Source organism: Fundulus heteroclitus, chromosome 1 (genome assembly GCF_011125445.2).
Source record: "Fundulus heteroclitus isolate FHET01 chromosome 1, MU-UCD_Fhet_4.1, whole genome shotgun sequence".
In the NCBI taxonomy this organism is placed as follows: Eukaryota; Metazoa; Chordata; class Actinopteri; order Cyprinodontiformes; family Fundulidae; genus Fundulus; species Fundulus heteroclitus.
In genome coordinates, this window is record NC_046361.1 from 24,323,737 (window position 1) to 24,339,477 (window position 15,741).

General features: G+C 38.7%; 1 protein-coding gene across 2 annotated transcripts in view; it reads right to left on the reverse strand.

The window, feature by feature from the left end:
* Positions 1-15,529, reverse strand: part of LOC105935874 (ELKS/Rab6-interacting/CAST family member 1) — a 230,611-nt gene extending 215,082 nt beyond the window's left edge. Inside the window, exons 1-4 of one of the 2 annotated variants that reach the window (XM_036138446.1) lie at positions 15,393-15,529; positions 12,392-13,520; positions 5,989-6,012; positions 5,113-5,850 (exon numbers count right to left, since the gene is read on the reverse strand). In XM_036138446.1, coding sequence (XP_035994339.1) covers positions 5,113-5,850; positions 5,989-6,012; positions 12,392-13,264 — 1,635 coding nt within the window. In that variant the 5' untranslated portion in view covers positions 13,265-13,520; positions 15,393-15,529. The remainder of the gene's footprint in view (positions 1-5,112; positions 5,851-5,988; positions 6,013-12,391; positions 13,521-15,392) is intronic. The other variant, XM_036138454.1, reaches the window with a different exon arrangement.
* Between the last annotated feature and the right edge of the window lie 212 nt (positions 15,530-15,741).

The window sequence follows — 15,741 nt, forward strand, 5'->3', positions numbered from 1 at the left end:
CAACTAGGATCCTACAGAGCTTAACAATTACAGAAGTATATCCAAGATCCATTTCTATAACTTAGTGTATTGGTCTCCTCTGTCAAACTAAACATCAGACGCCTTGGTATTATTTTTTTTTATTCTGCTGTCATTTGAGTGCCTTTCTTGTGGAATAATCTTAAGTTTCTCTCAGTACAGAAATATTTCCAAGTTTTGAACTCTGGTGTTAAGAAAAATCTTGACGTCTCCAGTCAGTTTAAAATGCTGCTGGAAGGTTCTTAACCAGCACAAAAAAAACAGAGAGAGCACATTATTCAAGTTCAAACCTGGCACTGGCTACCTGTACTTTTTAGAATTAATTTAAAAATGTTAGTCTTTACTTTTAGAGCCCTTTGTGGTCAAGCCCCAGCCTATATCTTTGACCTTCTAGGCCAACAATCCTTCTCTCCGTCTGAGATCTTTTGGTCAGAGGTAGTTAGTTGTTCCGCAAACACATTTTTGAGAATAGATAGGATAAAGCCTTTTGAGCAATGACCCCAAGATTGTTCAATGTATTACCTCCATCTTTATGCTGTCTTGAGTCTGTTGATTCTTTTAAAGAAGCGGTTGAAGACTAATTTATTCAGGTTGACTTTTAACTACTTTTATTTTGTTATTTTGTTTTTATCTTTTATCTTATGTCTTTATCTTCTATGGGTTTTTCTCTATTGTAAAGCTCTTTGTGACGTTTAACTTGAGAAAGGTGCTATATGAATAAAATGTACTAATTTACTTGCAGAACACATCAATGCAGACGCTTGCTTCCAGTGATTTCACATCTGGCTATTATATGTTAGTTCTGAAAGCTACAACAAAGAGTTTATACATTTTTACATATCTGTAGCTAAATCATTGGTTCTGTAAAATATTCACCCAAATGTTAGATTATTTATTACATTAAATAATTTTTGTGTCAGCACAAATATTGAGTGATTCTGTCAACAAACTTTCCAGAAAACTAAAAACGAGACATTTATTACCTTTGACTCAAACTAATCCAGCACTTTCATTTAAACATGAGCGACATAATAAAAAGAAGCTGGGCTGATTTCTGTTGGTGCTAATCAGATAACTAAGAGAAGTGCCCCCCTAACAGAGACAATTGCTGCCAATCCTGGCTCGCATTCAGAACCATGACATGAGCAAGTGTAACACACAAAGTGAAGCAGCAGTCAACCGCTTTTTGTTCTGCTCAGAGATGCTTCAAACAGACGAATTTCAAAAACTGATACAGCTACCAAAGAGTTTCAAAGGAATCTAACTGTCAAAACTCTTGGAAGTATCTGAAATAAGTCCTATGAAGCTTTAACACAACCATATATATATATATATATATATATATATATATATATATATATATATATATATATATATATATATATATATATATATATATATATATATGTATGTGTGTGTGTGTGTGTGTGTGTGTGTGTGTGTGTGCTCCAACAGAGACTCTATCACCCCCATCTTCCAAGAGGGAAACTAAAAAAAGAAGCTGAAAGAACAACACTCCCTCTCTTTTCAATCAGGGAGGTCAGAGTGTTTTCGCTCATTAATCATACATTAATATTCAGATAAACATAGCCTGTTTTTCTACTTTAGAAAAACAGAACCTTTCTAACATGTCTCCCTCTCCCTCTGACAGACCACTCAGACATGATTGCCCTCCCCCTCTGTAGCGTACACAGCCTATCTTAAGCTGTCAAATGCTTAAAAATAACATGGCTTAAAGATTGTGTGAACAGGTACTCACTTCTTACGTACAAATCACGGTTAGGTCCCATACATGACAAACAGATACATATACACACACGTCTGCATTAACATGGCCTGAGCCAACCAACCAAAAGTCGCCTTGTTGGCCAAGCTACCGCCATGGGTGGATATCCCATCTGCAATCCTTAGAGGGTGTTCTCTTGCGTGAAACGCTAAGCCGAAAGGATCCAGATGTGTACACATGCTCACACACACCCACACACACACATACACATATGCCTTTATTCTGACTAGACACAGAGAGGTAGACTCAGAGAAAGAAAGATAAGAACATTATGACACAAACAGTATCAGAGAGACACACAAACATGGGCTTCACACATGCACACACAGTCAGAGATAGGGAAATTAAAGGCTAAGAAGATTTAAAAGTTAAAAATAGATAAGGCAGGAGTGAGGAGCTCCAGAGCCGTCTATTGTGAGCCCTCAAATTCGAGGATACACACACACACACACACACACACACACACCTGTGCAGAAACACTACTTCCCGCAGCTATGGACTCTGATAATGCCAGGTTAAGACAAAAAGATTAACATTGAATATTTTTTTTTTTTATATGCTTCAACATAATCCCAAGTTATTTAATAATAATACCTTTCACTGCACAGAAAGCTCCTCACATGTCATGAACAGTGAAATGCCAAATGCAAAGATGGCTGCACTACAACTGGGAAATGATCAGCAGCTTTACACACACAACATGGTCGTGTACTTGAATGTACACACACACACACACACACACACACATGACACGAGATTGTAAAACTGCATGGCTGAACACAAGCTTAGAGGTCTCCGCATGTTAATCTGGTCCATTGATAAGACCTGCTGAGCTGCTTTCTGCTTTAACACCCCACAAAATACATGGAAAAAAACAGGTGCACACGAAATGAAAAAAAAAAAAAACTCAAAGCCAAATACTGAGAAATAGGAGGAAAAAAAAAGTATATAGACACAATTGCATTTGCTTTAACACAACAAGATCCTAATGGTAACCTTTTTTAATAAAAGTCTGTGTTGGTATTAGAAAACACAAGGTGCTGATGTCTTGTTGCTAACAGTACTTTAAAAACCAACTTACATTTTACTTATTTTTTGTTATATCTACATGTTTTAGACAATTAAAAAATGTATATCAGACAAAGATACACACGGTGTATCAAAGTAAAATGCTATCCAAACCAACTTGGCTCCCAAGCAAAACATATATTGTCTCAATCATTTAATCAAATATTAACTGTGATTAACCCTTTTTTACAGCTGTGTTCAATTTCACAAGACAGGTCTGATTACTGACAGAGCTGCAAAATCAAGACATAACTTAAATAGAAACTGTCTGACAACAATTGAGGGGTAAAGACCCCTCAATTGTGGTAATCTCATCAGCTGAAAGGGCACTGTTTCAGGGGAATGCAAAGATGTCTATGAGCGTCTTATACAAAGTGTTATCCTCCGTCTCAATGGTCTCTTTGCACAAACTGAAAGACACTGTAAAGTATGACCTTTCTGTTATAATTAATGATGAAGACTGGAGTAATATTTGGAAATATGCTAAAACCATCCACGTGTGCAATAGAAAGAAAATCTATACCACTTATAATTCTTCCTAGGATGCATAGATTACCAAACCACAAACACTACTTTGGTTTCTAAAATGTGTTTTAAATGTAAAACAGAAATCGGGACTTTGATGCATTGTTTCTGGTCATGTTTGTGGTTGCAAAGTTATTTGGTCTGGTATAATTTGTGAAACACAGAAAATATTAGGAATATGTGTACTTCTAATACGGGGAGTGGTGGCCTTGTGCTTAGAGTATTGTGCTTTCGTACCGGAGGCTCTCTGGGTCCTCTGAGCAAGACCCTGAGCAAGAGCCCAAGAATGCTCTCTCGGCTGCCGCATAGTGGCAGCTCACTGCTCCCTAAAGGATAGGTTAAATGCAGAGGACAAGTTTCATGTTGCAATGACAAATAAAGGTTATTAAAATGAAGTCAATGTCCTTACCTTTAAAAATGTGACATTGAATGATAAGTAATGATTGTATTGCATAATCACTTTTGCTGTAAGGAAAAATATCCTGATGCAATGGACTAGTGCAAGAGGGCCTACTGTTAAAGGCTTGCAAAGGGTACTGCAAGACTTAGCTCCATTAGAATAATTAACAAGCACATTACTTTCTAAAACAGACCTTTTCCTTGAGGTTTGGAAACCATATTTGGAGTTTGTTGAACCTGAAATCTCAGACCTTACGCTTCAGGAATTTTCTTATGTTAATGTTTGTTTTTGTTTTGTTTTTTTTCCTAACCTGTGATTTGTGTGGCATGTTGAGTCTGAGCTCATGTGATGTTGTTTTGCTTTTTGAGTTGTAAAGTTAAAAAAAAATCTAATGGAAAAAAAAAACATGTTGGTGGAAATGCTGCTTTGTTGCTAAAGTCTGCATACCTTGCCATAAATGATGGAGCCATGGATTCTTCTCTTAACCAGAAAATCCTTAAGTAGAATCACTGGCCATCAGTTTTTTTTTTTGATTGTTTTTGCTCAGGGTTTTGCTCAGGGTCTTGCTCAGAGGACCCAGAGAGCCTCCGGTACGAAAGCACAATACTCTAAGCACAAGGCCACCACTCCCCATATTAGAAGTACACATATTCCTAATATTTTCTGTATTTCACAAATTATACCAGACCAAATAACTTTGCAACCACAAACATGACCAGAAACAATGCATCAAAGTCCCGATTTCTGTTTTACATTTAAAACACATTTTAGTGGTTATGTAGCAAGACAATGATCCAAAGCACACCAGGAAGTCCAGTTCTGAATGGTTATAAGAAAGCAGATTAAGGTCTTGGAGTGGCCTAGTCAAGGTGGAAACTTAAATCAAATTCAGATGCTGTGGTTTGACCTTAAACCATGTCTTCAACATGCCAAATGTCATCAGAGATGTAAATCACTTATAAAAATGCTCACCTACTCATATGGTGTCAAGTTGATATGTATGATTGTTTATTAGTAAATTATTTTTTTTATTAGTAATAGGAAAACTGTAATCTTTGTTCCCTCCATCTTTGTCCAATAAAACGTGTTTAAATTTAAAACATGTAAGTGTGACAACAAAGTAAAAACAAAACTTCAAAGGACCATAATTGTGCCTTTTGCATAAAACTGTATGATGGGTTTTCAAAGTTACTAAACACTCCCATACAAGCTGAAATCCTCCAAAGAAATACAGATTTTCTTTTTTGAAGATAACCAATCATTGGGAACTTTGTGAAGATTTCACATAGAAAAACTATGAAGAAGATTTACACACCTCTCTCAAATGCATGTTCTCCAAGTGGGCGTCAGCCTCCTTTGCAGCCATGGTAACTACGCCTGTCTGCTGTCCTCGTTCCCAGTGCCCCTGACCTTGAAGCATCTCCAGAAGCCTCTGAATACTCTCGTCTCGTACACCCAGCGTCTGCTTCTGGGAGTCAATTCTCATCTCCATCTCTTCCATAGTCTTCCTCAGCAGGGACAGCTCGTTGGCTTGGCGCTCATGTTCTGACTGCAGTCGGAAGAAGTTTTCCTCCGTTGGATCCTGAGGAGGAGGTGACGAAAAGCCGTCACACCCAGGCACCTGACAGGGGCTACAGGGACCACCGGGGCTAGAACTGGGCACTGCTCTCGTACCATGGTTCGGACTGTAGAGGAGCTGGTTGGGGCTATTTCTCTGCCCAGGATGAAGGGTGTTGGCTGGGCTAAGTCTCTGTGTGGCTGCCAATGTGTTAGACCCATAGCCAGGACTATGAATGATGATGTCAGCCTCTTGTTGCCTTGGATTAAAGGTGTTAGAGGGGCTGGCTCTGGGGCTGTTTTTCGGTGCAGGACTGTGCAGGTTTATGGGACTTTGTCTGGGACTGTGCCCAGGGCTGACCCCCCCTCTGAACTCCTGGTCCATACGGTGTTCCCGGTAGGAGCTGCCCTGTTCCCGCTGTTGCCGCAGACGGCTGTTTGTCTCTCTGTGAGCTCTCAGCTCCTCCTGTAGCTCCTGAACTGTTAACGGAAGCTGCTACAAAAACAAAGTTAAACTATATTTAGTAATCATATAAATCAATTCACGCATGCCAAAACTGAGCACAATCCATACAAACATTTGCATACAAAAGAGCAAGTGTTGCAAAAAAAAAAACCAAAAAAAAAAACAGACCTTGCTTCTTCTGATATCCCCGAACTGTAGCAGAAAGTGATAAAAACAAACAAGCACAGAAACAAAAGTCAATAACTTGACTTGTAAAGCTGCTGGGTTGTAGTTACACAGTCAGGTCACAAGGGGGCGCGATTTCTCTAGAAACACATGCCAAACTAGGACTAGGAACAGGGAGCATGTGTTTGAAGTGGAAAGACCATTACAGGGTGGAAGTAAGCGTTAAGTAGAATTACTCCATATAAAAACTGTTTTATATTTATGTCACCAAATTCCTAGACATAATACAGATTATAGAAGACAGAAAAAATTAACTCAACAGATGAGTATAAAATGAAATAGACTTGGGTTAAATACTTAAAAAACATTTACTCTGGTTCAGATGACTAAAAATCACAATATTGTCTGCCAATAATAGTACGCTTTTGATGCACAATACAAAATATAATTTAAATGAATACAACTGATTACATTTTAATACCTCTAAAATTGACTGCGGTTAATGACACTGCTTCTTTAAGATTATAATAAATCTCTAAAGACAACAATAATAAATTGGATAGATGTTTATGGGATACTTTTATGTGTTCCCTAAGTCGGAGTGCTTGAAAAAGGGATGTCTGGTTGAACATCTGAGAAACACCAAATCGAATGACAGATTTCCAAATGACATGAAGCTGAAAATGAAAGTTTTATTATTACAGAATTTCAAAGTTCAAGATAAAGATATGAAAGGCAACTTACATTCTCATGTTTCCATAAAACCCCTGTAAGAAGTATTGCAGCTGTTTCTGTAGCAGCTGTGTGTCCTTCAGTTCTCATTTTAGGGGATTTCTGCTCCTACACAATATAATAGCAATATCCTTTATTGTCCCCCAGTGGGGAAATTCAGGTGTACCAGCAGCATAGTGAAATGCTAATGGAAGCATGCAGATATACACAAAGGTAAAAATATAAAAACAAATAAGAACATAAGAAACTGTAGTTATTAAATATGCTATACTTAGTTTAAAGAAATGTGCAACTGAGTGAAGTGATTTTAAAAATCTAGAAAACATCAGCAAAAGCTTGTTTCAGACAAGTATATATAATTCCTAAAGTTATACATTCTGATAATTGGTGACAGAGGCTTTGTTCTTGGGGGGGACGCAATTGACTTGTTTTAGAGATGTTGTTTTAATCTTTTTGTCATTTGTGTTTTTTGCTGTGAAGAACCTTGCCATGTTTATCTTGAAAGATTGTATAAAAAATTTACTTGCTATCAACTTGTCAAAGTAATTACAATTTTGAGTGGTTATGTTGAAGTTTAGGTCCCTTTTTGTTTCTTTTTTACTGTTTTTTTTTTCATTGTTGCAAATAGTTTGGAGGTGTTTTATGCACAAATATGCAATTTTGTTTTACATTTTTAATCACCCTACTCAGCTGCACACAACTTACATTTTTGATCATGCTAATTTTAACAGCTGATAACTCTACAGTACATGTTCTTATGTTCTAAATTTGCCCATCCTGCATGGTTTGCAATTCTCATTTTTCACTTTGCTGGTGGTACACAGGGATTTCCCCAGTGAGGGACACTGAAGGATATTTCTCTTTGTATTCTAGTGGCTCTGTTGGTTTGTTTTTTGTTCTAGTAATTTATTTAATTTCTTTGGGAGGGGGTTGCAAAATCCTCAACACATTTCCATAAAGATGAACTGCAGCAATAACAAACTGATTTCTAATTCAATGTATTACTGGACTGACTAAATTGCACATGGCTCAAGTGGAGGTTACTACCTCAAGCCACCCTCATCATCCTGCACCACCTGCCAGTTAAGAATTGCCTTGAAATATTTGGTTTGAGTTTTTTTGTTTTGCTGTTGTTTTTTATATGTCAGGGCACAGTGTTAAACATACAAACATGAGACAAAAGACAACATAAAGAGCCCCCCCCACCCCCACACACACACACACACACATTACTTCTGTTTTAAATGTTATGTTACACTCAAGTTTCAGATCATTGAACATATTTTAATAACAGACAAAGGCTACCTGAGTTAATACAGTTTTCAAATTTTGATTCCAATTATTAAAAAAAGAGCTATCAAAGCCAATCTGGTCTTTTGTAAAGAAGTAGTTGCTCCCCTTTTAAAATCATGAATTAACTGCAATTGACCACTTTTTGGGGTTCAATTTCACAAGCCGTACCCAGTCCTAATTCTTGCCACAGAAATTTAAATAGAACCTGGTTTACAACATTAAGAGGGATAAATTAATCTGAAAAAGCAAAACATCATGCCCCAATATAAAGACATCCCAGAACAGATTAAGAGAGGTTCCTTCACATCTATTAAACTGTAATGGGGTTACAAAGCCATTCCTAAGGGTTTGGGACTCCATTCGAACCACAGTGAGAGCCATTATCTGCAAATGGAGAAAATAAGGAACAGTGACCAACTAAAATTATTCCAAAACTGCATTGACAACTCCTCCCAGAGGCCACAAAGGGACACAGAATAACATATAAAGAACTACATGCTTCATTTTCCAGTGTTAAGGTTAGAGTTTATGAGAGAAAGAGACTGGGCACAAATGGGAGAGTACCAAGGTGAAAAATCATCGCTGACCAAAAAGATCACAAAGGTCTATATATATATATATATATATATATATATATATATATATATATATATATATATATATATATATATACATCAAGAAATATCTTAATGATCTCCAGTACTTTTGGTACAATATTCTGTCAACTTGCATGACATTTGGTACAAAATTAAATTTGAGAATCTCGTCCTCTAGCCCAGTTTGTAAATGAAAACTAGTTCTTAATCATCTCACCCTGTTTAATAGAATTTAAAGTTAAATAGACAGGATCGTAGTACCTAAAGTCAAACATTTGTTGACATAGTGTAATAGGGCTACTTTGCTGCTTCAAGACCTGGACATCTCGCAATCACTGATGGTAGCATGAATTCTGCTCTCTAAAACAACATCCTGAAGGGGAATGCCTAGACATTTTGTGACTCTAAGATGAGGTGCAGAAGCACAATAATCCAAGAAACACCAGCGGCACATAAAAGCAAACAAAATGAAAGGTTTTGGAATGGTTTGCTCATGCAATGGGCCTAATTACAATTAAGATGCTGTGGTGTGACTTTGAAGAGGGCATTAATGTTTGAAAGCCCTCTATTGTGGCTGAAACAACTGTGGAAAACAGAGAGGCCTAAAATACCTCCACAGAGACAGAAAAGACTTAATGCCATCAATTGTTGCTGCCAACAGTGGCACCGCATGTTATCAAGTTTAGCGGGGGTACTACCTTTTCACTTTGTTTTGGTTTGGATAGTTTTTTTTTTTCCACTTCATACGTGACCTCCTCATTTGAGAACTGCCCTTTTTAATTCATAATTTTTGTTTGATCATCAGAAAGCTTTACTTTCTACATTTGCACACCACTGGACATGTCATAGACGTTCAGATACATCTGACATTTACTTTGCAGAATTGCATGACAACAGTGAACTTTCAAGTTAATTAGTAGAGCCCAATTAGTTTGGCGCATGTAATTCACATATATTTTCGAATTTGGTAAAATACACCTCTAATATATTGTCATTGACTGTAATTATTTGTGGGAAACCTTTGCTTGTTTGTCATGCCAACACTGATTTCTCTGCTACTGTCCAGAAGGTGGGGAGTGCCAAGGACACAGAGCGGAGATGTAGAGGAGCGAGGCGAGGGAGTATATGGATAATCAATGCAACAACTCGCACTGAATGTCAAATTAGAGTGGGAGGACAGTCCTCCTTGAAAACACACAACTGAGAGTGTAGATACACAAATGCTTATGTGTACACATACGTCTTCACAAATCAAACAAACACGCACGTCCAATAAACAAATGGTCGGAGGGGAAAGGTTAACCGAGTGCGGATGAAAGAAAAGGTGACATTCTTTATGCTAAACTGGAGTTATCTTGTCTGACTCACCTGTTTTCCAGAGACACAAAAGATAAAAAAGTTCAAAAAGGGAGGAGGGGGAGAAATGGAGAAGAGAAATGGGAAGGAGAACTGAACTGGAGGCACATAAGTGAGAGGATCGAAGTGAACTTTCCTTTCTTTTCGGAGTCGGAAACACTGAGATACAGTGTTGGTTAAAGCCTGGGGAAAGACACGGTTGCTGTTTAATGAGTAGTATAATCAATATTGGGAAGAAAACTGAACAACTGGAGCTCAACAGCTGTGGGCGGGTGTGTATGAAAGACAGACAATAGCAGAAAAAGACACAAACAGAGACAGAGGGTAAGATGTAGCAAAATGTACTCCAGGGGACAGTGTGTTTTTACCTATGATTTTAATTGCATCTGATGTTTCTAATTGCTTAGAATGACATACATAAGTTAATATAAAGCAACTAACTGTGATTAAACTGTATAATAGAACCAAACAAAGGATTACATATAAAGTAGATCTGTTAAATTAACTTGTTCAGACCATGAAAGATTGAGCGAATTAATATGCAAAGATGTTATCAAGGACAAGTAAACTCAACGTATTTCAGAGGAAGAAAAGAACTGTTAATCAGTAATTTTAAAATGTATTTGAGGGACACAGCTTGACATAGGCATTGATTTCTAATTAATTCTCCTTTCTATTTCGAACTTTATAAATTCTAGTGTGGCACTCATTTGTACAACTGCAGCGTTCTCACCCTTTATGACTACGTGAAAGGAAAAAGTTAAAAATACATATGCAGAGCAGGCTCCTTGGTTACAACAGGGGAATGCAGTTATGCCTTGTTTTGTTTATTATATGTGAAAGCAACAAAATGCTTATAGCTTTGACGTTCTGTACTTTATGAAGCCTCAAACAAACAACATTTTTGTCAGAATATTAATAGCAGATAGTATCTGGATTTTCTCCTGGGGAAAAAAAACTCTAGACAGACACAAAGAGACGCAAAGATGAAAACTTCTCGATAAAAAAAGAAACAGAAGGGAAACAAGATAAAATGCAGAGGGAGGATAAACAAAGGAGAGACACTCCACAGTGGCCAAGCAGTGGGTGAGGCAGACAGATGGATAACACCTCAGAATGAGTGGGACAGACTCCGGGGGAGAGACTGCACAGGACAGACTGGTCGCTGTTCCTTCAGCAGAAGCTGTGAGCCCTTTGAGAACTCGGCAAACACCTTGAGTGCATGCCATTAGAGCAAGTTTCCATGGAAACACATCGAGGCAGGATAGCAAACATTGTTACATCTAAACAGCACCCAAGCTTTTCAGTGTAACCTTGAAGATGAGAACAAATAGTGTTTTGACAGAGGAGTGGTTTTCAGAGATGAGCACAAAACATCAGAATTTGACTAATGAGTGGATTCACTGAAGTAACTTTTTCACATTTTGTCCCACTGCAGTCACCATCTTAGATGTTTTTGATTATTATTCAATGGGACAGACCAACACAAAGGAGTGCATTTTTATATTTTTGCCTTTTCCTCCCTTCAAAATACCTCAAACACAGACACTATGAACAGAGTCACTGAACAGCCTTTCTTAAATTTTGACACAGATTATCCATTGTATTTAATAGAGATGCAGCAAACTACTGGTCACAGATTACGTTTGGCTAGTTTGCCCTTTTTGTTGGTCTATAAGATTCCTACCTCTTTACAAGTACCTGCAACACAAGTTTTATATTTTTATGAAATATAGCTCTTAGATGAAAAAAGGGGGGAAATTCTGCAGACTTTGAAGAAAAATCCAAAAATCAGTATTGCCTTGGAAGAGCACAATTAGTGCATCTCTAGTATTAACATATTTATGTTTTAAATTATGTTCTTACATTGTATCTTTAGCTACATGCTGAGGGAAGGTGAACACCTGTGCCACTTTCAGGTCTTTTGCAGTCTCAAACATCTTCTAAGACTCCTCTACATTGAGATTTTTATCTTTTGGATGACAAAACAGTACTCCCTGTGATGTTTAAATCTTAGAATATTGCTTTGCAACGAATCCCTGCCTTAAACTTCTGCAATACTTTATCCTTGACCTGTCTGGTGTGTTTCCATGGTCTTCATAATGCTGTTTGTTCACTAATGACCTATGTGACTTATGAAGACATGCAGTTGCACTGGATTTTGTTTAGGGTACGAGCTTAAAGGAGGATGAACACATGTGTACACACATCTCAGATTTTAATTTGTAAAAGAGTTGGAAAGCCATGTAGAATTTGTTCCTTTCCCCTCACTGTTATGCACTACATGTTAATAAATAGTAAATACATAATATTTAATAGATAGTAGTATATAACAGCTATAAAATGCACTGAAGTTAATGGCTGTAATGTGACAAAATGTGAAAAAATGTAAAGTGGGGTCAGTACCTTGTAGCAGTTTGCTTTCTCACCTGTAAATCGTCTTGGTTTAACCTGCATTGCTCCTTTAGAGCTGGCGTCCTTACTCCCTCTTCACGCCTACTCCCCTTGTCTCTCTTTACGTCTGGGCTCCAGAAATTAACACTACTCATGCCATAGCTTGTCTTTCCATCCCTCCCTCCGTCCAGTTCTCTCCGGAGATTTTCATTCTCCCTCTGAAGATCCCTCAGCTGAGCCTGGAGATCATAGGTGGAAACCTCTCCCCGATCAGCAGAATCCAGTGTCTGAGTGAACCTTCCAGACTGCCGTCGCAAACTGGAAGTACCTGTGGAAAGCACAGTTTGGTCTCCACAAGAGTCTGATATGTGATGCATACTGGAGGCTGTTTGAGTGATGTTTGGGGTGCTTCCAATAGCTGTTGTGCGGTTGCCATAAGATGAGCGGCGGGTACTTCGGCCTAATGTCATGGTACCTTTAGGGTATCCACCAGAGGGTTCCAAGGATTCCCGCTCACTGGGATACATGGTGCCAGAAGTGGCATAGGCCGCACTTATAGACTGGATGTTCTCCATGGACAGGGTTTTACCACCTGGAGCTGTTGCTGAACCACGAGCTGAGCCTTTGTTGCCTGTTGATGTGCTGACTTTGGTTCTTGAACCCGGCTTTGAAACTGAACCTTGTGCCCCGGCCAGTTTAGCTACTGGTGGAGGCCCACCCCCTGACACAGATCCAGGCTCAAGTCCTGAGCGGGACCCAGGACCTGAGATGACAGCCTGTTTGCCTTTTCCTTGTTTTGCAGACTTTGAGAAGCGTGAATGAGGCGTGCTGCCATCGTTTTGCCCACCACTCTTTGCAGCAGCAGCCAGCTTGCTGTGTGAGGGCTTGGCTCTTATGTTTAAAGGCATAGTTGTATGGCAAAATATAACATCGGGAGGGAAATTGTTAGAAATGGGAAAACTGGGTTATCCATTTATGGAATAAGAATAAGCAACAAAGGGCACTTGTTGGCCACATACTTTTTACTTGTCCATATCTGACTGTGTAGGCATTGAGACTTATTTAGTCTTTTTCGAAGAAAATTGAGACTGTTGGCAATGGGGCTCCAAGAGACATAAGCAGGATGTCTTGTATTTTCAGCTACACTGCAGGTCATCATGGATTCTAGGCAGCAAAAAGTAAGACAGACATACAAACAAAATAAATTAAAAGATAGCAAATAATAGATAAAGAAAATTGACAAAACCAACACAAGTATCAATATCTACCATTTTTTGGCTCTAGCCGACACATTTTAAAAAATGACAAGTTGTCAGCCACTCAACAACTTCATAAATTACGGTAGTACCTCATAATTCTTTCTTTTCCCAATGCAGGAATTGTATGTGTTGAGAAACAGAATATCAACATCTATGCTAACCATGAGACTATACATCATCGAGGGAATACAGAAACAACCAATCGCTCATAAACCCCGGCTCATTGCATCTAAAGCACTATACCTAAAGCCGTGTGCCAGGTCCTACATACCAAAGCAAATGCAAACAGGAAGAATGCAAATGGGTGTGACTGTTTTAGCACCACGGACAGCGACAAATGGAATCATTGGGACTTAAATGTCTGCAGAGGTCTGACAAAAAAGAAAACATTGTGCAACTTGCTGTGGGCTCCGGAGATTAAGAATTGAAAGACCACTCTTCATCATCTTCCATCCCTGTGGGCTAATTGCGAATTTACAGTCAGACTTTGCAAGGCCATAGATATACCTCGGGCTTCAACTAAAAATAGTGGATGGAAAATGGGTTCTACGAATTTAGGCCAAATCATTCTTGGTACATTATGTTAAAGGCTGTCAATGTGAGAGTAAATTAACATACAATAAACAGGCATGTATCTGTATCATATGTAGCGGTGACAAAAAAAGCTTGTTAGGTTTGTTAAGTTAAAAAAACTTAAAATGTTAACAGCATCTTATAATAATAATAATTTTTTAAAAAAATACCATAGGAGGAATTAAAGAAAGCATAACCCAGTCTGCTGGGACAGCAGACATTGAGAACGGGCTATGAAGCAGAGGCAAATCCAAATAGTAATCCCTCCTCTAATCTGAAAGGATTGGTTGCTGGGAGTCCCTGAACAGGATGCAACTGAGAGATTGGTTAAATCTGCCTGTCAGTCATAACATAGCCGTCAATCCCTTATCCATTATAGCTTGGGACAATAAACGGAATGTCCTGTGCATGCAATGGAACCAACAGCTGTCTAAGGCATTTCAGGGGGGCCTATAGAAATGTAAGATGCAGTCTTTATTATAAATGAGACAATGCAGAATGAAAATTATGTTTAAAAAGAAAAGCACATACATGTTAGCCAGCACCTATAAAGCTTTTTTTTTGTTGTTGTAGTATTTACACATTAAGATGGAGGTGCCACAAATGGCTGGTTCATTACAGAGAATACAAGCGAAGTTCACGCAGCTCTGAGAACCTTTAGCATTTCATATGAGAAAAGTACGGGCAGAGAAATCCGCAAGTGTTGAAAACGCTCGGTTTAAAAGCGAGTCTGATATTACATCAGACCTCAAGCGTCTGCTTCTTACTTTGGAGTAGACAACCAGCTGTTGCTGCGGAGAGAAAAGTGGAGTTACCACCCTCGCTGTTACAGCAGAGTAACAATTTATCATTATTAAAAGGGTCTATTGTGTAGTTCGGCATAGTTTTAAAGCTACAGACGAACAACCTACCGAGGAGAAGACCTTTTAAGCGGAGCGGTGACCGTCCCTGTGACCACGCAACCCCGGACACGGACGCCCGAATAATTCTACTACGACCACGGCATGAAGGATTAGTTTCTTGCACATATACACGGCCACACGAGTCCGAGCCTGTACCTTACATAAGATATAATCTGCCAAGCAAACTGACCCATCTCAATTTAATTTTTCTATTCATATGATAGCATCATATAACGATCCCGCCTTAAAAAAAAAAAAAAAAAAGAGTCCAGGTGCGCACTAAATGCGCAACCCCATCTTACCAAACAGGCAGCTCTCCATCACCGAACAGTCCCGTTGGCCGTATCCCGTCCGACCTCAGCGCAGCCTCCATGATCTCATCGGCTCAGCTGTGACCTGTCCTACCATCGGGTCCGCGTGGCCGCGCTAACCGAGCCGGCGCGTGCGCGAGCAAGAGATGTGGTGGGGCAGCACGAGCGAGCAGTGATTGGACGGTTTAATTGTCCACACAGATGCAAACGTGAAAGCAAATGTCATCACCGTCCGAAAATAATGGCCTAAGTCCTTTTGTTTCCCAGTTTAAAAAAAAATACACAAAATTATACGGCATTAAACTATTAAGTTGATTTAGGGAGAAATATAATTATTGGC